This window comes from Rhamphochromis longiceps, linkage group LG2 (assembly GCF_057381845.1).
Source record: "Rhamphochromis longiceps isolate RC_006_pf linkage group LG2, R_longiceps_female_GT1.1, whole genome shotgun sequence".
Taxonomy (NCBI): Eukaryota; Metazoa; Chordata; class Actinopteri; order Cichliformes; family Cichlidae; genus Rhamphochromis; species Rhamphochromis longiceps.
The window spans coordinates 7,519,897-7,546,299 of NC_140558.1; the positions used below are offsets into that span (position 1 = coordinate 7,519,897).

Genomic DNA, 26,403 nt, shown 5'->3' on the forward strand with positions numbered 1-26,403 from the left:
TAAAGATTATGCATTATATTAAGCATTAGAAATAATTGTTTTGTCCCATTGTTTCTCATGCAGTGTGCTGCACAGTGAAATACAGCAATAGAAAGGTTTAGGTTATTTTTTTAAGGAGTTATTTGAACTAGTGAAAAAAATAGATTTCTGAACAGCAATCAGGAATTGTTACATTTTGATAATTTCTTATTGCAAATACTTATCAAAGCTGTGTTTTTCACTTGTTAGCTACCCGATGTGAATGCACAGCTGGAAAAGATGAACGATGTATTGAAAACAGACCTCAGCGCTGTCGTTCAGAGGGTGAGCATGAACCACATTAATTGGAGTTTTTTTGTCTTCCAGTCTATTTTCTGATGTATTTTGTCAGTTTTCTTGTTTAGTTGTTCATCTTTAGTTCCTGATTTTTTTTTCAAATCCAACCAAAACCACAAAATGGACAAAGAAACTTGGTGTTCCTTCTTGTTTTTCCTCCTTTCACAGGGCTTCTCCTCTTTGAATGACACGCCGCATATGGTGATTGAACAGACCAGAAGTGTTGTTGAGAGTAAGTGGCTTTTGAACCGATGTTTTTCTGAAATCAAACACAAAAGTTAATAACTCTTGATATATGTTATTACAATAAGTGCTTATATAAATGAATGGATTTTTGTGTTCTCCTTGCACTCTCTGCGTTTCTCTTTATGTTTATTTTGTTATGTACTGTAAGTTTGTTTCTTGTAGCAAGAATGGGGCCTTTTTGAATTGCACAGATTTCACTTTAAACATTTGTTGATATCGTAGTCTAATTCAATGTTAAATTTAAATCCGGGTTAATATTTTTCCTAAAATGGTAAAACTGATGAATTTATTTATTTTTCAAGTATCTTTACACTCTTCATTTTTTCTGTTTTGAAAAAATGATTTCTCTCAGGTGTAACAAATTTGGTGGATAGCATTGGCAATAACATCAGCAGCTTTTCCAAGGCATTCCCAGTGCAGAGCTGCCTGTCCAACTTCACCATCTTCATTAACCATGTGCACGCCAAGATTGAAGACTACTACCCAGAAATTGACAAAATGGACTTCTACAGGTATTCTTCTTCACTTCACAAAGCATATCTGTGTATTTATAAGTGCTTTGCATAAAAGGAAAACCTCTAAGGGTAAAAGTAAAAAAAACATTTTTATTAAATAGAAACTATCATGTAAATGTGCTGAAACGAGGTAACTATATTAATGCAATATGCCTGATGTTTGACATTTATCTTGCTTTATGTTTTTTCTCTTTTCCTTTTTAGTAAGCTTTGTGTTCTATTTTCATTGTACCCATCCTAGTTTCTGTGCTTATGTGCTTTTTTGGCTGTATAAGCAAGTGGAGCAAAGCTCTCTTTCTCGAGGATGCTTTGACAGTTTGTTGATATAAACCACAGTGGGAACTGTGCTTATTTATATTTTGGTAAACCACCTTCTGTGAGATCTCTAATAGTTTGGCTTTGCCTGCTGCCTTCAGGTGGATTGGCTGCATTGCTCTTTGTTGCATGGTGGTCCTGGTCCTGGCCTTCAACTACCTGGGCCTGCTGTGCGGCACGCTGGGCTATGACAAACATGCCTCACCTACAACACGGGGCTGCATCTCCAATACGGGAGGAACGATGCTTATGGCGTAAGTCCAGTATGCAAAGTGTAAAAAGCTGCCACAACTCAGGTTTATGTTGCTATTTTACAAGTACAACTGTAGTATAACTGTACATGTTCTAGTAGTTTTTACAGTTATTAAAACTGTACTATGACAGACAGCTTGTTTCACTATAAAGCTACAGTTCACTGTGTTAGAATTGTACACATCAGCTGTACCACAGGGACTATTTGTTCTTCTCCACAGTGGAGTTGGATTTAGCTTTCTCTTCTCCTGGGTACTGATGGGAGTGGTGACCATCATTTTCCTGGCTGGAGGGAACATGGAGAAACTTGTGTGCGAACCATTCCACACCAAAGAGCTTTTCAAGGCAAGTCATGCAATGATAAGGGAGATAAAATGTAAACAGAGTGTTTTTTGATTGTGTAAAAGTGGATCCCACACATAAAGCATACAAAGGGCCCTGCTTTCAAAGATTAATATATATTATTAAATAAAAGTCCTACTTGAAGAGTAAAAGAAACATTCTATATATTTTTCTTTGAAAACTGACTGTAATTCATAGAAAAATCCAACGTGTGTATCTGTGTGTGATACAACTAAAAATGTAAATAGTGAACAAAGTGACAGTCTCACTTTAGCTTCATACATTCAGAAGTGAATATTTTCAGACACAGCACACTGTGATCTCTCTTCATTACCCACTGTGGTGAAGCTGAGGCCGGCATGTGCTTCGTCATAGTGTTTAGTTTTTGTTTTGGTGGTTGTGACATTTGGTGTAGATTAATCTGTTTTAGCTTTACTGGGCAGTCCTCTCAAAAACGTGTCCATGCATTGTTAGCAGTGCAGAACCAATGTGTCATTTTCATTCAGCTTCACTCCACCCCGAGTTATAATTCTGAGATCCCACAGTCTGGGAACCACTGGCACAGATAATTGTTAGTATAAGCACACTACATAAAACTTGGTGTCCCTTAGGTGGGCTCATTGGAATAGCATTTGCTACCAGTTGTCAAGGGCAAGCTGTTATGTGCGTTAAGTCTGAATGCATCTGCACTCAACCCATCCATAATTCAGAAGATCTAATTTTGCCTCAAGTTTAAAAAACAAATAAAGAAATGGGCAAAAAAAGGCTGAAATATTCTGCCATTTTTCTTAATTTATGGTGCATCGGCACTCATGAAAGAGAACGAAGTTTGTCAGATTTGGAGCGGGGTCTCTTAAGTAATTTATAGAAGTTTCTGCAAATGAAATTCATTTTCAGCATTTTCTTCTGTGCCTCCATGATTGCTCTTCTCGACTTTCTTGCCGCCTCAGTGAGGACGAACTGCATCGTGGATGATGATGTGCATTTGTTTCTAATTTGAATTTACAATAATGAATTTACTGATGGATTCATTTTGCTTCTCCATAGGAATTATTGATTATACATCCTGTTTCACCAGGTTGTGGATACTCCATATATGATCAACCCAGAGTGGAAGAACTTCATCCCTGGCTACATGTACAACGACTCTGAGCTGAAGTTGACAACAGAGAGCTTATACAGGCAAAGAAAATGATTTTTTGTGTATTTAGATGACACTGTCATGCCATTATTCTCACACCCTTCTCCACCTGTCTTCTCTATATTTCATGCATACACTAGTTTACAACAATATGAATGATTTTTTTTCAGCAAGACAACCCATTAAAGTATAGTCTGCAAAATTAATCGATGATGCTGTTTTTCATTTGGCTTAGGGTCAGACATCAAGCATGTGACTGAGTATCTTGTTTCCATTGATGGAAATGCAAATGAGAAAGAAGGAGAGGGTTACTATTAACCTGGCTTTGCTAATTAGGATCGTTTTTTTCTACGCTGTCTGCACTGCTTTTCTGCAGCCCCTTTCTTAGTGATTACACGAGCTTTCATCATCTTCCTGCAGTGTGATGCTGCACATTCTCAGTATACTGGGATGGCAGATTCATCGTCACCATTTTCAAACAGAATGTGTTTTCACACTTTATAAAGCAAGTCTAAGATATGTGGCTACCTAAATGCTTTCAAGGCATTTTTAGCTTTAATATATTTGCAAACATTTTAAGCTTTTCGTGAATAATACACTGTCTCTCATAAATGGACATATTAGTCATGTACTTCCAGTCAGTTTCACTTGGTGGCAGCAAATATTTTTACTATGACAGAAAGTTACATATTGATATTTCTCTTTCTCTCTCTCTTTCTTTTATTTCCCCTTTCTGATATTTCTGTGTGTATTTGTTTTCGTGTACTTGTCTTCATTAGTACTTGCAAAAAGAACCAAGGCATCTACTCTGCCATGCATCTGGACAAAGTCTTCAATATTTCCTCTTACCTGAACACCACAGTGGTTAGTAACCTTTACGTACTCTGTTGTAGTTGTTATTATTATGATAGGATGCTGTCTTATAATAGCTGAGCAACTAAAATAGCTACTTTTTTTCTCCTAAAGTGTTATACACTTTACATTACTAGTTCATATAAAGATACATGATATTAACCTTTAATAGGACAAATTTTAATCAGCTGAAAAAGAATAACTCTGATGTTGCTCACATATTAGGGTAAAGTCAGGGTAATCTTTGTCCACGTGTAACATTTTCTCTCTTCCCTCCCACTCGCAAAACATGATAAAACAGCTGGATTAAAAACGACTCTACAGGAAATAAGGTCCCAGACATCTGCAGTCAAGGCTGCATGCAGTACTTCATTTGCATTACCTTATAAGTTCTTAGGTCCCAAACTAAAAGGGATGCTGACAGCTGATAATTTCAGCATGCTTTAGCCCTTAAGTCAGTGTATGCCTGTGTGACATTATATTGATTTAAGCCAGCCACTTCTACATTCAGCACTTTCCTGACACTTGGCACAATTGCCTTGACTCATTGTCGCCAACAGATGATATGTTCCATGCGGCTTCTGGATATTGTTCATTTTTCTTCATTAAAGCCTGAAAAACTTTCTAAAAGTCTGACACTTTTTATTCTGTTAATTTACCAATCATACAAGCTATAAGCAGCAAATCTAAAAAGCCCCCCCCCCCCCCTATTGTGAATATACATCTATTCTAAGGAGAGCTTCCCTCATTTAAGCTAACATGCTTGTTATCACCATAGTAACTCTAATTTATCTCACTGTATAAATGCACAGCAGTTTCTCACATGGCTCTAGGTTGTATGCAGCATGGGTGCTAACTTTAACACCAAATGGTGACATGAAATATTATATTATATAGTCTATGATATATACCTTTGAATTGATCATAAGTATTCACATTTCAAAATTCATTACAAAAAAAAGTTTTAAAAAAATTAATATTTTCAGGCAGTAAATGGGGGTGTCATTGGCGTATGTGGATTCAGTGTATGGAGTGTTGCACAGCTCATCTCTTTGTAGAATTTTCTATATTAAATAAAAGTTGTGCAACCCATCACATGCAGGACATTTCTAGTGTTATTGGAAACACATAAACATACAACCATGTCATCTGAGAACAGCTTTTATTGTCAGTATTTTTGGTCTGGTTGTCTTTAAAGTGCCACAAAACAACAACTTCTTTTTTGGTTGTGAAATTACATATTTCTATTCACGACATCCTTCACGAAAATCACACTTGCCAAGATATGTCTCGGTACGGCTATGGCTTTGCTTTTTGGGACAACAGTCCTTAAAGCATACAGTCCAGTGCAAGCAAAAGTACTCTTACTATTTAATGTTAAATGAAAGGATTATGTAGAGAAATGTATGACTGGGGACTGTAAAACAAAAAAAATCAAGAGAAAACATCACTGGTATATGTAGACTTCCATCCAAACCACATCTTTAAGATTTTGGGTCGCTCGTGTGCCAACATTTGTTTTGTGTTTTTGGAAGCCTTTCATTATTTTCATGTCTATACAGTCACAATACTGGAAATTTACTCAAAGTCCTAAGATTACCAGATTGTCTTTTTTTCTGATGTTATGTCAAGAAAATTGGAACATACACATAAAATATGCATGAATAACATTTAATATATACATTCTAGAACAACTAAACAAAAAAGTATTTTATATCTTTGTGTTAACAGTTCACAAAGGATGTGGTCAGTCAGCTGGACAGTCTTAAGATCGACTTGAGAGGCATAATCCTGTTGGAGGCAGAGGGAAGGCAGAACCTCCTGGATTTCTCTGAAGCAGGGCTGTCAGAGATCAACTACGCCGACTACCTGGAGGAGGTGACGCATCAGCACAAGCATACTGGAATGAGCAAACACATCAGCGGGAAAGAAAAAAATGTGCAACACAAATAAATCCCTTAAAATATGCATGAATGAAGGGGGAAGGGCATAATTGGATAATCAGGCACACAAAACCACGCAGGAAGTAGTGTGGTTTTGTGTGCCTGCAAGGGACAGGCCAGCATACACAACAAAGACAAGAAGCAATACACAGAAGGAGACACACACAATATTTGTGTAAAACAGCTACACAACCAAGGTATTTCTTTGTGATTACTAGACTGAATTGTTCTGTAGATGCACCGGTTTATCTGAGAAAGCACAATCCAAGTAGAAAGAGTGGGGAGTCAAATAATAATGAATTGTTATAAATTCTTACATAATTACACACAAACATATTTCAGCTGTGCTTTAATGGTGTGCTACCAGAAATAGCTCACTTCTGTGGGCGCAGTCTAAGAGGCACCTCCACTGCTGTCAGTTAACATACAACAGGCAGCCATGCTTCGCCTGATAAGAGCTTCAGTGTGATACAGAACAGTGGGTTTCGTCGAGGACCACTGCAGCTCAATTATCCAAAGGTGATCCTGCCAAGGCAAAGAGGATGTAGGAACAGGCAGGGACTTGGCATTTCATGTCTTGTCTAACACAACCCGTCAGGTTCCCTTAGAATTATTTCCCCAGAGTGACTGAAAATAAAATAAAAAAAGCTTTAAAGACTGACTGATACTCAACGCACACACCCTGCAAAAGTCAAGCTGACACATTTTTATGTGCAGCATGTCTCTCTGCTGTCTGTTGGAAATAATATAAGTGACAAAAAGTTATATTAAATAGCTTTCTAGCGGTCTAATTGACTGGAATCTGTGCAGTTGAAAAGCTGCTACAGAAGAAACTACAGGATGAAGGTGAAAATGTAGCTAAAAGAAAAGGAGTGGACAAAAAAACATCTTTAATTTAACTTTGCTACTATAAAGGAAAACAACCTTACTTTTTATATTTTGTTCTCTTTTACTTTGATGTCTTTAGGTGAATAAGGGGGTCACTGTAGTGGATCTACTCTCATTTGCCAGAGAACTGGAGGCCCAGACAGACCTGATGGTAAGAATCTGACTTTTATACAAGCACCCAGTAGTGGTTGTATAAAGTGTTTTCTTTTGTGTGCACACTGATTTAATTTTCTTATGTACTTACAATGCCACAGGAGCACTTGATGGCAAAAAATGAAAAGAAAATACGTGTGTTCTTGCTCTCTAAGCTCTCTTTCAACGGCTCTGCCTGAACAAATAAAAGCTCTCAATGATGTGTGACTGCCGTCCATTGCATTTAGGGCAGCACAACATGCTCATTCACTTTCAATTTCTAAGTCCATTAGGGTCCTGTAGAAAGATGGAGTTTGTAGTTAGTTGATTTTAGAGAAAGGGGCTTTTAAAGAGATTTTAATCTAAAGGTCCCATAAGTTTGTTGTCCTGAAGTAAACCCAGCTGTTCCGTAAATTCAATAATTTGATTCCTCTCCTGGATGAAAGGGATAAAGAACTATATTCTAATGTACTGTTATATAAAAGGCAAGGAAAAAATTAAGAATGTATAATATATGCGCTTCAATTCCATCTAAGCCTTTGATATATTTATCTTAATATATTTCAAGATGTATATGTAATATATTTCATGTTTCTCAGGTCTTTGTCTGAATTTCTACGAACATTATTGCTAAGGATTGTCTTATTGCATTGGAGTCACACTGGGTTAAATATGTACACTTGGGTTTTAAGGGGTATTTATTATTTTCTTCTTTTTTTTGGGTTGTATGGAAGCCCCAAACGCAATTTCATTGTTCTTGACAATGACAATAAATAAATAAATACTAAATACTAAATACTAAATTGTGTGGTTGTTTGTGCGTTTCAGCCCAAAAGTAATCTACAGTCTGCTCTGAAAGGCCACGTTAGCACTCTGCGGCAGATCCACAGGCAACAGATCGTCCCAATGGAGCAATCCATGGTAATGCCCTACTGTGTTTCTCTGTTTACTATTGAGATAGCTATTTCTGTTTTCTGCTTAGATTCATTTAGTTATTCTCTTTGAGGAAAGATTCGTCCTACATCATTTCAAAACTATGTGCCAGTGGTTGCTGATTTAATTTGCATTAATTTGGTGTATTCAGTTGTCATGGTTGTTTGTCTGCCCCTCCCTTCAGACAGGAATTGATATGACTTTCAGGTGAATTATAGAAGTGATAAGAGTATGTATTAGATGCATTTATTGGTGTGTGTTTATTTAAGTTAGTTTTAGTCAGTAAGTATTACAAGCTAATCTTCATTTTAACTAAACAGTGGCCAAACTTTAAAATAATGAAGAAAAATGAATTAATTAAGAGGATGGGGAAAGAAGCGGAATAAGATATAAGATATTTACTTGACAAAAAATAGGGTGTCATTATGGTGGCAGCATCCTATATATATATTGTTTGCTATGTATATATTGTATGATCGTAAACAAAAAATTCAGTTCTCTTAAGCTCTAAAGAATATTTAAAATCTTTCGGTCCACTGTCTTTACTTTTCCCACCTCAGTGGGTAGTTGATTTTAGGCTTTTTAAACCTGAGGCCCTACTTGCACAGGCCTATACTGTGTACTGGTTGGTAACTACTGGTCGGTAAGAAAAAATGTGCATTCCCCAGCAAGTTGGTGAATTGTTGCTGGAGTTTGCTGGCAGTCGCTTGGTGAAATGGGTCACGTCATCATTTGCTTTCAAAGTATATGTCGTGCCTTTTGAAACATTTTGGTTTCCAAGATAGGCAGACAGTCTCCATTTCCAATTTGTGACACACTTTTTCAAGTGTCATTACCTTTTAGTGGTTAGCCTCATGAGTGTCTGCGGACCATTTAGTGTCATCCATGCAAAGTACCATGGACTGCTAGTGATATAACCTATCACAACACTGAGGTAGAGCAGGTCATCTACTGATCAGAAGGTTAATGGTTCGATCCCTGGCTCCTCCAGTCTGTATGCCAAGTATTCTTGGATAAGATACTAACCCCAAATTGCTCTCCGATATGTTCGCACTAAGAAACTTAGAAGACGGTGCTTGTGTGATTGGGTGAATGCACCATGTTGACTAGAGCGCTTTGAGTACTCCAGGAGAGTAGAAAAGCGCTATATGGGAATCAGTCCATTTACAAGGAGGAGTTTGTTGCAGCACCCTTTTTACAACCTATTTCATACAGTAACCTTGAGGACCACTCAGTCAGACTGGGGATCGCCAACTGGTCTCTAGGCCTGTGTTACTGACGCCTAACATAACACTTTGTCTGGTGCCAAAATACAGAGACATAAGCAACCAGTGGCTAGTTGAGCTCCATATTTTACTTGGGACTAGGGCTGGGCCATATCATACCGTTCACGGTAATACCGGTATAATGTTGGGCAACAACAAGAAAATGAAATATCGCGATAGAATTTGGGTAAAATGCGCATGCGCGGTGCCTTTGTTTTCATACGCATATGGGAAAAAGCATGCCGGCGGCGACGGAGAATGAGGAAGGCGAAAGCGGATCGTTGAATGAAACGGATGAACCAGAATTGGTTTGTAAAAATGCTGCAGCTTCAGTGGTGTGGAACTGGCACACTTTAAATCAATCCTTTGATTTTTCTGAAAATCGACAGTGGCCCTTTATAATCCCGTGTGCCTTATGTATGAATTCTGGTTGTGTTTACTGACCTCGAAATGATTTTATGTGCTACACAGCGCTCGCATATCTGTCAAATGTTTTAGTACGACTTTGCTAAGCTACGAACCCGCACCGCTTGATGGATTGTTGGAGCATTATGGCTATCATAGGCGGAGCCTCGCGGAGTGATACGTACTGTGCTTCAACATAATATTGCCGTATTGTGTGTGTATAACCTCTTTTTAAGTTTTGTGGATATTATACATGGTTATGCTGAGGATATGTCGGCCAATTTCCACTGGAAATGCCTTTTGGTTAAACTGTCAGCGAGGAATTTGAATTTGCACTGTTAAATTTATATATAACTTTAATGCACATAAAAAAAACAGCTGCTTGTTTAAGTGAAAATACATTGATGGTTTTGGGGGTTTTTTGCACTAATAAAGTTGTGGAGTTGTAAAGTATTTTGTTTAGTGTCAATTATATCGTCAGTTATATCGTTATCGCAAATTTACAAATGTATATCGTGATAAATATTTTTGGTCATATCGCCCTGCTCTACTCGGGACCACAACAGAGCTAAAAGACATGAGCCCTGTAGATTTATTTTGTTATAAATGACTATATCGATATGTGTTAGATGTCAGGATCCCAAACTCAAAGCTACCAAGTAGGAGTATTTTCTGTTAACATTTGCAAATATATATTTCAGAGAATTACATAAACCTTGACAGAGATAAGACATTTATATGATTCATTTAATATAATTTAAATGGGAAATTCTGACCCTCAGGCATGTGTCATCTAAGACATGACTGTGAAAAACAAATTAAATATTCAGTTTTATGCCATTCTTCTGAATAACAGCAATTATTTACAGCTACAAGCAGTTCAGACGAGCAGTGATATTCTTCAACACAGATTTTTACAGCTGCTTTTTTTTTATGTTGTTCTTTTTCCTCTTTCAACTTCAAGAAGTATGTTAGAGCAAGGGTAAGCAGAAATGCGTTCGTCTTGTGTAATAAGTGTCCCCATTCGTTATGTGGAACATTAACAAACACTGAAATCATTTAGAGCAATTTTATTTATTTTTTAAAAAAGAGGTGGGAAAAGTCCAATTTTAGGCTGCATTGTGTGTTTTTATTAAATGTACATTATACTCATGTACTCTGGTGTTATACGTGAAGAGTTTTGTGCTAAAATGTCAGAAATATCCACTTAAAGAAAAGAAATGTTGTGTAGCAACCCTATCTACTTAGTCACTAGTGGAAGCAAAGGAAAGACCGGTTAGTTGTTGCATATGTTACAATTAATTGGCCTTTGAAGCTAACTGAATCATGTTTTTCTTTTCGTTGTGGATATTTAATTTTGGAACAGAACTCTTTAGCATGCAAAGATGTTATTCATCAAGTGTCGGTTGATTCTGGTTTCCATTTCTGTTTCACTGGCTTATTTTTTGAACGGATGTCATTAACCTCTGAACTTTGACCTTTATACCTAAAATTTTGGTGCTCTACAGAGTGCGCTGAACCAGAGTATGAGGTTCCTGGAAAGAACAGCCTCTGATCTTCCTGTAAGTAAAATAGTCCTCAAGTTTAAGTCAGAAATAATTTAATCATCATCGTCTAAACGAAACCCGTTGTTTCTTCTCCGTAGAACAAAATCTTAGCTGTTCTTGATGCCATCAAAGCTGCGCAGTTCCTCATCTCGCAGAACGCTACGCATTTAATAAATCGGGTAACAGCTGAATTATTTTTCTTTGCTTTTATACTTGATTTGTATAAAATGCTGTACTTACATTGTGTCCTAATCTTCCTTAGGAGTCCAGAAAGTACACCAACACCATTATTGGCTACTTTCATCAATACATTGAATGGGTGAAAACATCTGTAAGTTTTGGTGTTCTAATTTGCTATTTTTTCTAAGAAGGGGAAACAAAATTACAGTTTTGCAAAAAAGGTTGTTTGTTTGTTTTTTGTTTGTTTGCTTTTTTGTTTGTTTGGTTTTTTTAAGCAAATATCAACCTGTTACTGATCATTAAGAACCTGCACCAAGATTTAGATAGCACTTCCACAAACGATGAAAACTTCAATCAGCAGATATGATATTTATCATATCTGATATATAGTACACGGCTCATTCTTTGTCTTACTTCAGGAATGATGTAAAGCTCATATTAAATCTTTCTTTTCTCAGGCAGATTTAGATACTACGACACTAGAGAGCTGGACACACAAGACATTTTAGGTCTCAGGCTCTACAGTAGTCAGATCGCATTTAAATCTGCCTTTTACTTGAATCGTCTACATTGAGACTTTATATTGTCGACTCACATTGATTCCATTGGAATCACTTCAAGTCTTCCAATAAAATGTTTCAAACTACAAAGAATAAAATTCAGAAGGAATTACAAGAAATAATTCTCAGTAACACCATATTTCACTTGCTGGAATGTGAACATTCTGTCTCCCTTTGAAGGTGTGGGTCTATTTCTCACAGTGTTAATTTAGCCTGAAGCGAATGTTGCATTGCAAAACTTTGCATGTTGCATAAAGGTTTTGGAGTGTATAAAGAAAAGTCAAATATAACAGTTACGACCCCTATAAATTTGAGGAATTTGCTCTGTGGCATGTTGGTTTCTGCTTTAGTTAACTAAAGGAATGAAAGTAAAAAAAACAAGATGCTTGAATCATGAAGCTTTTCTGTTGATCTCAGAAGTCTCTTTTTGTTTGCCAAGAACACTGCAGGGAGATGTTGTGCAATTGTTTACATCTCCAAGACAGACTTTAACGTGCAACGTAATTGTACAGTGTTACTGAATCTGTTGTGTGTTGACATTTCCTGTTTATATCCTCTGTAGCTGGCTATGGAAGTTGCACCATGCAAGCCCTTCAGCAACATGGTGGACACAGCAGAAATCATGGCTTGCAGTTTCGTGGTTGACTCTATGGTAACAATATTAGAAGACAGAGCCTGTTTAAACAGACTTGTAACAGATTATATTTGGGTTAAAAACTCTATAACTGAGTAAAGAAGGTTGATTCCCACTGTAAAAGTCACATCCAGTACTGTTTTGATGGATGGTTATGAGCATAGCAAAAGTGTGACAGTTTTAAATGGCTCTAACTGGAGCGACTACTGTCTATCTTAATCTATTATTCATTTGATTTATATAATGTCCTGAGGGAAGACATATTTTATATTACTTGCATAGCCTGAACTTTTGCATGAAATCTTTCCTCAGTAATAACAGAAGGCTAAAATAATTATGAATTTATATCCTGATGGGTTATCATTTCCACCCTAAGTACTTGCCTTTCCAACAGAACACTTTCTGGATGGGCCTGGGCTGCAGCACTCTCCTCCTGCTCCCGAGCATTATTCTAGCAGTAAAACTGGCCAAGTACTACCGCAGGATGGACACAGAGGATGTTTACGATGAGTGAGTATTTGTACATGCTCTTCTACTTTTCCCTTAAATGTATTTATAGTTTTCATATTAAATACCTAGTCAGTGTAAAGTTAAGTAACATCTACACTGCCCTGTGAATGTCCACATACTGTAAGACAGTTTATATGTCACATTTTGATAATGGTTGCAGGACATCCTTCTGTTATTTCTATTCTGTCTTTTCTATCTGCTTTGTGCATGTTGAGCTGCAAATCATATGAAGGAATCAAGTTTTTATTTTTTATATAAATATTTTAGCTGAATTTTTGGGGTTTATTGCAGTCAAATGAACTTTGAATGGGTCTTGTTTGTCACGTTGGCTCTACAAGTTTACAGTTGACTTTCTTTTCCTCCCTTTTCTCCTCTCTGTAGTTCCTCTGTTTCTGGGACTTGGCATTTCACTTTGTGATAACCATTTCTACTATTTCCATTTCCCACATCCCTTATTTAAACTTTCATTTTTTCCCCATCACTCTCTATCAAGCACTTGGCACTTTAAAAAGAAGCATTGGCACATCTGTTTGTTTATTTTTCTTCTTTACACACATTTTTTTAACGTTCTTTGACTCTGCAGTCATACAGTAGTTTTTTCTATAACGTCTCGGATGATCAATGGCATCCCTTACTTTGTAATCTGACTGATTACAAGAAACTATCTGTGCATTTCCTTTACCAACTTAATGATGTTATGTTGCTGGTTTTTTTTTTCTTTTGTGTGTATCTTTATAGCCCTGAGACAATTCCCATGAAAACGTAAGACATTTTATCCACCTCCCTCTCCTTTTCAACGTCTCTCACTCTGTGCTTTTCTCTGATTCTTGTACATAGAACTGTTTACTAAATTCTTGGTGCTGGTTTGCATTTCTAAGCTTGGAATTGCTCTTATGGGTGGATGGTGTGGCTTCTTGTCATGTGCTACCTTTTGAAAAGTGCCCCTTACCTTTCATGAAGGGCTCTTGCAATCATTACCTTACAAGTCCACCTGTTTTTGTAAGTTATAGTGTAAATAACAACAACATGGTTTCTACTCCAAATATGTGTACTTCCTAACATCTTTGAAAAGTTTAGCTTCTCAAAAAAAAAAAGAAAGCATTTGTATGCAAGCATTTCAGCATGGCGTATTACCTTACATTTTTCATCGCTCTTTTTTTGTTTTTGTTTTTGTTTTTACAATATTTTGTTTTCAGTATGGAAATTGGTAATAATGGTTATCATAGTGAGCACTTACAAGGTATTCCTAATCCTATGATGACAAGGTAAACATTACATTAATCCTGTTAAGTGCATGTGATGGTGGAGGTGGAAGCATGCCGGAGGAGCTTGGCCTGGCATAGTGCAAGACTGCAGGGGAGCTGATTCATTGCATGTACACGTGTAGACATATTGAATATCTGGAGGTCATAAAATTGAAAAGTAATGGCAGCAGAAAACGTGAAAACCTAAAAAGGCCAGCAGAGTATTATCAACAAATTGTGTGATGTATTGCAGTATCTAGATTCTGTAGGATTAGAGGAGAACAGGATGGTAACGCCATGACTTCTGTGCAAGCACTGAGCAATGCAAGAGGTACTAGTGTAATTTAAAGGCTGGAAGTAAAGGAAAATGGATAGCCCGGCTTTGTGTAAGATGAAAAAAATCTAATTACCCGGGCCTCTAATGCTCAACTATTATGCAAAACAACCAGTGTTGGAGGTGGAGGAGTATTCAAGTGCTTTACATAGTATTATTTATTAAGATACTAAAGTGTTGTGGTTGGTTGATGTAGTTTTTCTTCTTCCTCCACCTTTAATGTTTTTAGTTACATGTTTAGTTAGGAACTGCTGCGATTGCTTTTCACTTTCTCATTTTGCCAGTTTTTTACTTTGTGTCTTTTGAGGAATATGTTACTAACTAGGCATGCTCTCTGTGCACACGTTCTGGTGGAGTGAAGAATCTTCCTCTTTCCTCTCGTTTAGAGTCAGCCAAAGTCCGATGAATGTACACCTGATCATTATGTTCAGAGAGAGGCAAGCATGTCAAGCTTTTGTGTGATGCTGGAAATGCTCCTTTTATTTGTTTTCCCTTAAACTAACAAAACATCTAATTGCATGTTATGTATTTTTAAGTTGCATTTGGACGAGGATGAATTTGGCCAACCAGCCAACCTTAACAGGAGCTATAGGCAGAGAGCAAAACAGCTAAATTACAGATGAGTCCAGTCTCAAGATTGTCTTTGCTTGTGCAGTTTTCCTCACTGTCCTACATTTCATATGAGATGCAGTTCATATTTCTTTTAAATACAAATATGAGATGGAATGAAACCTGCATTTTCCTTTATTTATCCAGTTAAAAGTCCAAGATCTAGCCAAAGCTCTCTAAAAAAATAAAGGGGCAGTAAGTATTCTACAACCTGATGACCTTTCTCTGCTGTTCGGAACAGTCCAGGAGATGGAAAGATTTTTGCATCAGTTTTTGGTAATCTGAAGGTATTATCAATAACAACGGCAACAGCCTCGTGAAATACTACATTTCTCATTTGCAGTAATTGTACTTAATGCCTCTTTAATTGGCCGTCCAGTTTAACTGAGTCGATATCGATGCAGCTGTTTTGCTCTCTGCCTTGTGAGCCGCTCGTCTTTTTTCCTCTTCCATTTCAAATAAATGAAGAGGAGAAACCGGCGGCTTTACAAAACGATGATGGATTTGTTGAATTTTAGCTGTTAACGTTGTCTCCTTTTTGTGTATCTTGTGTGTTCTTGTGCTGGTAGCATCCCTACCTATGATACTATGAACAGGTTCCCTCGGGCCTCGGCTCCTCCGAGGCACATCGACTGGTGACAGAGCCGCCTCTTGTTCTGGCTCCTGAAAGGTACTGCAAAGCTAATGAATCAGACAACTGTTTCTCTAACATGATTTTAATTAATCCTCCTTCTTTCCAGTCTCACATCTTTCCTTCTCACAGCTGCCATCTTATCCTGACGTTCTGTCTGCAGTAACTGTGCCATCGTGCTCTCTCCTGTTTTTGGTCTTATGTTTTTGTATTTGTACCCTGACCTAATTCTCTTACTGTAACACCTCTTTACAGCTTGTTTTAGTGCATTTCTGCTCACTGAAGAACCATCATGGTGAGAATGACTAATTTTGGAATCATTAACATCTTTATTCAGTGTGACGGCTTGCTTAGTCGGTGTGCTGTGTTTGTTCTCTGTCGCTTGTAAGTTCTGTTTTGTTTTTGACAAACACTGCATTTATGCCTTTTTCGGAGAAAATGTTAAATGTGTCACAATTACAAGCCGTGAAATACATTCAGTCACTTAGCTTTTAAGTTCCTGAAACTGAGACGTGTGAATACAACAAAGCAGTGGTAACACCTGCACTTCTCTGATAAAAAGCTTGTGTTTTTAGTGGATATAATGTGCTTTTCTCCAAATATTTTATTCTCCTTGGGTTTCTTAATGGGACCTACAAAATAATAGGAGTACTTTTAAATTCTGTGCATTCTACTATGCCATCAACACCTCACACTGCTGCAAGCTGCACTTTTTTACAGTGTTACGTCTAGACACTTTATAATGGCCGTGTTGTTTTTTTGGACTGTATTGTACTGAATTGTTCCTAACTGAGTACTTGTGTCATGGAAAAGCAGAACAAGCACAGAGAAAAGCTGCAGTATCTGAAAACTAGCTGATGCAATTTTTACAGTGATGTAAACTGCCAGCTGGGTAATGGCTAACATCACATGCTGGTAATACTGTTGCAGTCCAAGTGCTAGATGTAATGAATTGCACAATTAATTGTTATTTTCTTAATTTATTAAGTTTTATTTTATTTCTGAGAAAAAACTTATTTTCAACACTTGCAGGCTTTCTTTATTTTGAAATAAATATTCCTATTTTTTTTATATAATTCTCACAGTTGCAGAACTAAAAAGGACCTGCTTTTATTCTCATTTTAAATTTGGTACATGATCATGATATCTTTGAGTTGCAGTTCATTAAATATCAAATTTTTTCCAGAATCATTTTAAATTCAAAAACAGGGAAAATGCTTTAAGCTCTGTGGAAAGCAGGTTTCATGCGAGTATTGTATCCACAAAAGGCTCGGTGTAGTCTTTAAAAATATTCTCTGGAGTATGACAGACTGTTTTTTTTGCTTTACAAAGCAGCCAGAGCTCCATAAATCTCATTCAAGAAATGCAGTATGTTTTAAGTTATTTACTGAATTGTTTTAAAAAACAAAATCTTAATTCTCTTTTCTCTTAACATTTGTGTTCTCAGTGCCCTCCAAAACTGGAACTGAAATACGTCATAGTAGGTTTGCCTTTTTACTATTTTTACATTTTAAATTGAATCCACAGTGGCTTTATCAACAGAATGAGTTTCGATTCCTGGATCAATAGTTGGTATTAAAGTAGTTCAGTACTGTTGCTGTTAAAGTGACAATTTAACAAGCAGCTTACACTCTGCAAATCCAATTTTCCCCAAAGGAAGTGGGAAAGTTTGCAAAATGAGTAGTTATAGTAACTTGACAGCTCATCACTATGAAGATAACAAAAATTCTTTTGGGCCTGGGTAATTTTTAGATCTCATTTATTTATTTATTTTTGAAAATGTTGATTTGTGCTATGTGGTGCAATGAGTCTATGTAGCTTCTTTACACTTTAAAAATAATTATCATTTTAAAAAGGGCAGTGGTTGAGAAGAATGTGCACCAATCATCCATAAGATTTAAACCCCTTATCATCACAGTGGCATCTGTCAAAAGATGGGCTATATTAGGTATCAACTGAACTATTAGTACTTGAAGTTGATGTTTAGAAAGCAGCCAAAATGAGCTGGCAATGCAGTGGTAGCAGTCTGGTCACATTGCGCTACTACTGCTGGGATTGCAAATTGCTCTAAAGGAAACCCTGACAATGATGCTAAAGCTGCAGGTTGATAGCCACCCTGCTCATTATAATAAATGAGGATGGACGTTTAATGATAAAGACAAAGACCCAATTTGCTGTTTCTGCAGAATTATGTGAACAAAATCCAAATTGCATCAGATCTGTTTTTCTGTAAGGTAGCACTATGCTCAGCTCCAAATCTGGACAAATGCCAGTACTCACTACTACAGTACTCACAGTATTTTTAGAATTTGTTGTTAGGCAAGTTGCATTTGGCAGCTTCTTTGACATTGTATTGATTAGTTTCTAGTCCACTCTGACCAAACGGTCAACCACTTGACCCTGACAGCTACAACTAATATCATCCTTGGAGTTCTGCCCAGATAATCCAGGATCTCACTCTCAAAGGAATATTCTTATACCTGCCCTACCGTAAAAACCTGATAAATGAAAGAGGTTGAATTTTTATCTGAGTTGTCGTCCATCTGTGCAGAGGACAACTGAAGCTCTGTTAGAGTGATTTTTAGTCATCTCCTTGACGAGAGAACTGCTTGTTCTTCACACAGTTTGGGCATATATCTTAACCCTGCTTAAAGATTTAAAAATAGGCTTATACCTGTGATCTGATCTATGTCTGTATGTCTGAATACCTTTTGAAATACTTTCTTAAACGCATGTTTCAGTTCAGTAAAGTACATTATAGTAAAATGTGCAAAACGTGATTGTGTCTACATACTTTATGAACTAACTTTATCCAGCATCACATCCACCAGGTGTCTTTTTTGGGGTTGACTAACTAAAGCATGTTATTCTCTCATCTGTTTTTAAGCTTTTAATTTCCTAAATCCTTGGACCAGATGAGGCTCAGTGAAAGCTGGTTTCCTCACAACAAAAGAACAATTGCCCTGCAGGCGTTATCTTCAGCGATGAACCGAACCTTCTCGGCCTTCAGTACGGTTACAGCCTGCAGGATATCAAACTCCTCTCCCCTCAGCATCAATCTGAGCCAGGCTTGTTCTGCATTTTTTGTAAAGGACTGCTTTGTCTGCGTTTACATTTGTTCAGATATGAAACAAAGCAGAAAAATATTCAGTGACGGGACATGACATTAACTGTGATGCTTGTTCATTTTAATGTGCTTCTTTGTGCTTACGAAAACAAAAGCTGGAAGGTCAGACGAAGGTAACTGCAAGCAGAGGACTCTTTATTTTTCCTTCTCCTGCTTCCTGCATTTAAAAAGAGATTTGACACTTTCAACTCAAACTAGTGGCAAACTAGTGTGTCATTACATCTGTGATGAATGCAAATTAACGATAACAGCCTGTTAAAAAGTGTTGAATAGTGCAAATACTTTTTTTTAAGTGCAGCATGTGTGAAGTGGTGGATCTGTGGTGTCTTCATGATTGAGAATTTGAGTAAAGTGGTAAAATAGAGGTTAGGGGGTATTCTACAAAAACATTAGTCTCTTTAAAATGTTTACAATATCACAGGAACGTTTATCTTTGCTGGTTCGATGCGCATTACAAAAGACTGGTTGCCTTTGTATGGAGTTTGAGAGCTGCTACTTTTTAAAAGAGGAAATCTGCCAACAGCTAATCTTACACTGCTGAAAATCAACAATCTGGGAGTTATTTGTGCAGTAAAGATCCAAACTGTACTCTTTTTTTCCTAGAATACCTATCTTCCCGTACCCTGTGTCATCTACATCTACAGGTGGCAATTCCCTACATTTTTCCAGAATGCCTTTTAAACAAGTCATTTGTATCCAGTGGGGATGTTATATTACTTTATTTCAAAAAGATGAAATGTAACAAACTGATTCTGTAATGCTTTCTACTGTGACGATGATGTCCGCAGTATGTTTTGCTCATGCATTATCTTCCCAGGGTGTCAAACACCGCCATTCTGTCTGTGGCTGCTGGCCTCTTTGATCCGTGCGAGGTGTTCTGTGGTGTTAATATGGAGACGCACTGACTGTAATATTTGATACTGAGAGACCAGGATATTCATCTTTATTATGTGGGAGGCAAGGTGGTGATGATGTAAATTACAGGTTTTCCAGTGTTTGTGTTTCATGTCCGTTTTGTTGTCATTTTACGTTCACCTTCACTGGGTGCTTGGTTGGGTTTAGGCACGAGAACTAGCTGGTTATTTTTAGGAAAAAATGGCCGTTTTGATTAAAATATTCCCCTTAACAACGCTGCAACTTGAAAAAAATGATATTAATTGGACTCTTGTAATTAAGAGTCCATATAGCAACACTCATCTCACTATTAGCCAGTGCGTCTCAGTACTAACGTCCTACATTCAAAATGTGCATCTCAGACAAAATTACTGTATTTGATGCCCTGGGAATAAGATTGCTCCAATTCAAATTCTGAATATGTTTTAATCTTTTAGGTTTTAAATGCTTCCTGATGGGTCAATGAAACCTCATAGATTAGGTAAGCTGGTTTTTTAATGGTACTATGGGGCAGAAATGTTGGGGCTAACCCCCCACCTCCTCGGCCCTTGTTTTGATAATCATTTCTGGATATCTCAGGTATACAAGAACCTTGAGGAAGTCTCATCCCCATATAGCATGTTACTGATGTGGACAGACCTTCAGCACCATAAAACAAAATCACACCAGTTTTTTTTCCAACAGTGTAAGCTTTTTTAGGTGGATTTTCCCTTTAAATCATAGACTTAATTCAAAACACAAACAGACATATGTCTGGCTTTTAGGTTCCCTGTGTGGCAGATTGAATCCTTTGTCACATGGGACCAAGTTTTGTTGAGTTCACTAACATAATATTTTTATTATGATTTGTTTTTTCGTAGTGGTGATACTTTTACAGTGGAGAATAATTCTCAAGCCAAATCTTTTCTTTCTTTCTTTCTTTCTTTCTTTTTTTTTTTTTAAACTGTAGTTCTCAGGTCTTTAGGGGTCTATCAACTATGTGCTTATTTTGTTCCTCTGCTTTGTATAAACCCACAGTAGCTATGGATACATTTAAAGCTATGAAAAAAGTGAATGTATTCAAGAGCTATTTTCTTTTTATTTCACATTGCTTGATATGGAATTTGAGAAATATGCTGAAATCTATGTGTAACGCAACGGGCAAACAGATCCAGTTGTCCCACTCTCTTTGCCCTTATGTTTACAGGTTAGATTTGCAGCTGCTGTTAGCAGAGTAATGATGGCGAAAAGAAATTAGACAATCCATGATTGGGAATAGTGAGTGCTGTCAATCAAGAGTAGAAAAATAAGCATGCTTCATGTTTTGCACAGCATGGTGTTGATGCACACTCTCAAAAAAAATGTCCATCTTAACACTGAAACATATATTTCTGTTAACATAGCACAGTTGTTCTTTCAAGTACCACACAATCATTAATTTAGGGGAAAATAAAGTGATAAGAATATTTGTCTCTAACATTGGCATCAATGAATTAGCATCAGAAATATGACTGAAATATCCAGTTTATTTATCTTATTTCAATATTTTAATTTCCAAAGCTGTGTTATTGTAAACCAGGGCTAAGTGACGATGAGAAAAGAAATACTCTGTATAGATAAACCTAAATTATGATGTAGTAATAGAACATATTTGCAGTGTAGGAAACTCCCAGCATCAAGATGAAGTTTCTGAATTATATTGAACTTTAAACACAGACGGGCTTCTATTGAGTCACTGATGTTCTTTTTATTTTGAGACACATTTCTTGTTAAAATGGACATTTTTGAAGTATCCGTGTGCTCACAGGACTATCATTGGGTTTCTGCGAAAGTTTGGATGTGAGAGAAAAATGTTTGAATTTACTAAGTGCTTACACTAGATATCCTGTATGCTAACCCTGGATGGATCAGATACAGCGGTAACTGGTTTGAACTGTGATGCTCCAAAGTTGGGCACTGATGGAGCCACTGAAGAGTAGGTTTATATGATGTGATGGAAAGAAAGTGTATAAATTGTGAATAAAGTTTTAAAATCCAAAGTTTGCATTTCAGTGACATTTTTCTTTTGTGGTCTGTGTTTTGAATGAGCCATACAGTTTGGATCAACTTGTTTTAAATGGGCAAATGTAGTTCACAACAATTTCATTTTTTCTTTATTTGGTTTTCTAACAAACAAGACAAAAAAACTTAAAAAGGAAAACAGTTTAACGCAAGAGTGCACATTCTTATGTGGTGCTGCCACTGTTATGTTACTGGTCAGCTATTTCTATAAGAGGTTATCATCTTCCATAAGCATTTGTTTGTTCCTCTGGTTGGAGGTTTTCTGAGACATTAAATAGTTCAGTATATGAATAACCACCACCACTACAACCGCATAGCAGCCCTACTTCTAAAAAGGCTTGTGTAGAGAGAGATGAGCACAAAACTACATAAAAACAGAAGCAGCGGTTCAGAGAAACCCTCTTCAGTGTGTTTACATCAGATCAAACGCTGTGCCGGGGAGAGTACTTCAGACATAGTTTTAAAATATACACAGCGCAACTATAAAGAACACAATGGAAAATTTTTCAGGAAACACAAAAGACATTTTTTCATTGTTTTTCAGCACCACTGACGAGTATCGCTCTGCCACATGCAATTTGCAGGTGTTACTCCATTTCCTAAATAAATAGATTTTATTTATTTGGTTATGTTGTATTTTGCACATTCAATGAAAAATTAATGATGTTTCCTTATAGTGTAGTGAGCTCACCTGGCCACCATACTTTTGCCTTTACAGGACAAAATTGAGCTCTGATATCACTGTCGTTACGCACAGTGGGCAGCCCACATATTATGATTTTCAAGTGTGGGAATGAACATGCTGATATTTCAGGGAAATGGAAACATTCACAGGGAAGGGTAGTGAATATTTTAAGAAGAAACTGCTAATATTGTGTTTGGCACCAACCGGCACTATAGCTGAAGAGTTTCATCTCTTGCATCTAGAAACTGAGACAAATTACTGATGGAAAATTCACAACTGAATATAATTTTTAGCTATTCTAAAATTGTGGTCTAAATGCAGATCAATGATATATTGCTTCTTAGTCTCAAAACACTAAAACCCTGGAAGTTATACTGCCTGTATAGATTCTTTGAGTACCATGTCTTGTTCTTCTATCACTGACAGCACTCTCAATGCAGATACAGATGGACCCAGAAAATAAAGCCTCTTAAAGACACTCATAATACACTTTATGACCAATGTCTGAGTGGCTTCTCACACTTCTCTTTATACTTTAGATCTTTTAGGAAAATAGGTTGCACTACATCGTTAAGAGTTATTACTGTTTTCTACAGCAAGCAAGACATTTTAAGCCTGCATTCTGCAATGAACTTTTATTAACAAGTGAAACTAAGATGTTTTTCCATGAGGTAAATTTAACATGACTGAGAAGTGGTTACATGCATGAGAGGATGTACTTTTCTTTTTCTTTTTTAAACAGAACACCTACATGTGTCAGCATCGTTTTGCACGTAGCGCTTTCCTTTTTCTGGCAGCTGTAACTGGTAAGGCCACTCTCCTCCTCCCATGGAGCTGGCCTCTTTTAGTCTACTGGGTTGTTTTCTTTTTTTCTTTTTTTCTTTTTTTTTTTGGAACCTGAATTCCTTCTTTGCTTGGCCAATAAAAAGCAGGAGGGACGCTCATTTCCAGTAGTTTCACATTTAGCACCCATTGGAAACTATGTGGGCCCAGACCGCTGCTCTGCTGCTCGCCTGCTGCCTCTGGCCAGCTGAGGCTCAGACTGAAAGGGGTCAAAGCATTTGGGATCCACCTATCAAATTCAGCACCAAGGCTAAAGACTCATGCACCATGATTGTCACCGGTCAAGGGGAATTCACGAGGCTGAGACTGTCATGCCAGAGGAACAAGCGCTCTTACTGGTGTGACTACATAGGCAAGCCTCACACCTGCACCCCTTACAACAAAAATCCTCGACACTATTTCGTGCAGATGATGTGGAATCTGAGAAAGCTGGACAATGCCTGCCAAGCACCAAGACAGATTAAACCTCACATGTGCAGGAAGGCAACTGATGACTCTCAGATGGTCTTCTCATCATCTTCATTCTCCCAGTCACGAGCAGAGGCTTCTTCTAGGAAAGTAGCAAGACCTCAACGTCGGCCTACACCAACAAGACAAGCTGACGCAAAATCCATTCAAGAGCCACAAAAAGAAAAGACCACTCAGGAAACTAGTACTCAACCACCACCAACAACACCTGCTGTTGAGAGCAACGCTAAAAGAATGGCTCGGCAGAATTGCTGGAGGTCGCTGCAGGGCATCTGCTCGTTCTTCATTGGTTTGTTTCGTAATTAACCAGAAAGGTGAGCAGCAGTACTGGGCCTGTTTGTTAACATGCAACACTTTTTAAAAAAATATTCATTTATAACTAATCTAGAATGAGGCTATTTAATTAAGTTAGATTCCAGCATTTTTTTTATTTATTTATTTTGCTGCTCCTAATTATATTGCCTATGCACCCAGTTTCCACCTTGCACACATTATGTGTTATATTCACAGCTTTTAACCGCTAATGAAAATAACTTGGCGTCTGGCTCAAGCAGCCCTTGGAGGAAAATTCCAAACGAGGAGTTTGTTAGCCTGTTGTAGAACTGTAACACCCTCTTCAGGGCAAGCTGTGCTATTACAGTGACTTTCAAGTACTCCTCTCACTCAAACCAACAATTATCAGCCTCCATTAAGAGCCAAGCTGGAAGAACTTAAAGGTCTCACTTGACTATGTAATGACAAATGTTTTGCATGAACAACCTGTACTGAATGATACTGCTTTAACATATAATGTATGTTTATTATGTTTATTACTTGCATATTATCTGTTTGCATCACTCAATATTACCTTCAGAATTATTGGGGGATTGTTTTATTTTTTTTGCTCTGGTTTTCCATGCTGGTGTATTTGTCCCAAAATATGTATAAATGTGAAAATGTTTTATTAAATAACCATTTTCAATCTCTATGTGCTGATTAATGCCATTTCATTAACATTCCTGATTAAAAATATTAGATAATAAAACTGCAAGCAGCAGTATTTGTGAAAATGAGTTGTCTAGGGTGTTATGTCTTATGGCAGTGTGCAGTTTAATATTTTTAAGCCATATGACTCGTCTACTGTACCGTATATGACCATTAGGTGTTTGGTGCTTTGAGACTAAGTTCAATCAATCAGCAGTTTTATCCAGCAGAAACATCTGGCTCCTTTCAAGATATTCAAAGCCATTTCATCTCTGGCACGGTGCACTTACAGTTGGCCCTGTGAAGGTCCTTTAAGACTCTAGGTTATTTGCATTTGTTTAAAATATGAACTTCGATTATTCTAAAGCAGGTGGAACTTGAAGCAGAAAATCTGGAACAACAGATAACTTTTAGTTTTGGGAGCTTAACATAAGCCTTGCAAGTGCTCATGATTATTCAGGTCCATAGAAGCTGCAAACAAGTTTAACACTTGTATCACTTGTGGGTTGATGAAGTTTTGGTTCTAAATTGACAGTGTTTATAAAAAGTTTTTATTATGTATTAGGGTAATTTCATTTTCTATCAGCCATGTAATTTTAAATGTCTTCCCCCCCCACACACACACACACACAGTTTAGTTTGATGACACAGGTACCAGGTTCAAAGTATCCCTAATCTATTCGAGACCTCAATAAAACTTTATAAGCTCTTCAGTCATGCTGTGTGTGTGTGAGGGTGTGTGACTGAGCGTGTGAGTGCAAGTGTATATATTTGAAGGGGAGGGGTGATTATGTGGCAGCATATTGCAATCTGCAAGTAAGGGCAACACTCTCATGTGTGAGGACTGCAAACCGAAGTTTCTCTAAAAACTTCAGGTAAGGAAAAGCACCACAACTTAAGCTGCACCCTAATCTGGCAATAATATTTGGGGTGTGCTACTTACATCAGCCTAGTATATATTTAATGTGCTCACAGTTAAGTTTTTGTAAAATGCATTCTGTGAAATCCTTGTTGCCAGGTTCAATATTTATAAAATACCTGTTAAACACATTGTCTTTATTTCTATTTCCAATATTTACTAGTCTGTATTTTGTTTATAACTGTTGTAGTTATACTGTAGGCGATATAGTTGCATAACTGCATAATCAAGGGATAATTGCACCATCACAATTGTAATATGATGCATTTACATTTTTATTTTTTAATCAGTATTTAAATCTGTGCTTCTTTTTAACAGTTTTTAAACCTCTTCCTTTCTTAAAGTCAAACTAAAAGGTGCATGTGCTCCATGTTTTTTTCAAAATTCCGTTTATGGAATATTTTTTAGATTGCATCTTTGCATTCTTCTTTTTGTTCTTCAAAATACCTCTTTGACTTGAAATTGTCTTGAATGTGCTGTACAAAAAATACTTAATGCTGTTTTGTGCTGTCTAAAGCCAAAACTATTCCCACAACATTCAGTTTCCATTTGAAATGTTAGTTTAACGGAGGGATTAAGACATGTCTTTCTCCAAAGGGAAATTAAAGGGTTTTAAGGTCAAATATCTAAATCTGATTTAATCCTTTGGCAGGTTGTGTTCTACTGATTTC

At 37.1% G+C, this 26,403-nt stretch overlaps 2 protein-coding genes across 8 annotated transcripts in view; both read left to right on the plus strand.

Annotated features, from left to right (window-relative positions):
* Window positions 1-20,984, plus strand: part of prom1a (prominin 1a) — a 91,516-nt gene extending 70,532 nt beyond the window's left edge. For 2 of the 7 annotated variants that reach the window (XM_085416303.1, XM_085416330.1), the window contains 21 exons: window positions 229-303; window positions 484-547; window positions 914-1,073; window positions 1,493-1,645; window positions 1,865-1,988; window positions 3,064-3,167; window positions 3,906-3,990; window positions 5,710-5,856; window positions 6,889-6,960; window positions 7,770-7,862; window positions 11,053-11,106; window positions 11,190-11,270; window positions 11,354-11,422; window positions 12,394-12,483; window positions 12,860-12,975; window positions 13,714-13,737; window positions 14,172-14,240; window positions 15,732-15,832; window positions 16,049-16,088; window positions 17,241-17,273; window positions 18,681-20,984. In XM_085416303.1, the coding sequence (XP_085272429.1) occupies window positions 229-303; window positions 484-547; window positions 914-1,073; window positions 1,493-1,645; window positions 1,865-1,988; window positions 3,064-3,167; window positions 3,906-3,990; window positions 5,710-5,856; window positions 6,889-6,960; window positions 7,770-7,862; window positions 11,053-11,106; window positions 11,190-11,270; window positions 11,354-11,422; window positions 12,394-12,483; window positions 12,860-12,975; window positions 13,714-13,737; window positions 14,172-14,240; window positions 15,732-15,801 (1,650 nt within the window). In that variant the 3' untranslated portion in view covers window positions 15,802-15,832; window positions 16,049-16,088; window positions 17,241-17,273; window positions 18,681-20,984. The remainder of the gene's footprint in view (window positions 1-228; window positions 304-483; window positions 548-913; window positions 1,074-1,492; window positions 1,646-1,864; window positions 1,989-3,063; window positions 3,168-3,905; window positions 3,991-5,709; window positions 5,857-6,888; window positions 6,961-7,769; window positions 7,863-11,052; window positions 11,107-11,189; window positions 11,271-11,353; window positions 11,423-12,393; window positions 12,484-12,859; window positions 12,976-13,713; window positions 13,738-14,171; window positions 14,241-15,731; window positions 15,833-16,048; window positions 16,089-17,240; window positions 17,274-18,680) is intronic. The other 5 variants (XM_085416338.1, XM_085416357.1, XM_085416312.1 and 2 more) reach the window with 4 other exon arrangements.
* Window positions 20,985-23,510: 2,526 nt separating this feature from the next.
* Window positions 23,511-24,760, plus strand: fgfbp2a (fibroblast growth factor binding protein 2a). The gene has a single exon (XM_085380640.1). It carries the CDS (start codon window positions 23,521-23,523, stop codon window positions 24,154-24,156), a length of 636 nt encoding a protein of 211 aa, XP_085236766.1. The 5' UTR covers window positions 23,511-23,520; the 3' UTR covers window positions 24,157-24,760.
* The last annotated feature ends 1,643 nt before the right edge of the window (window positions 24,761-26,403 follow it).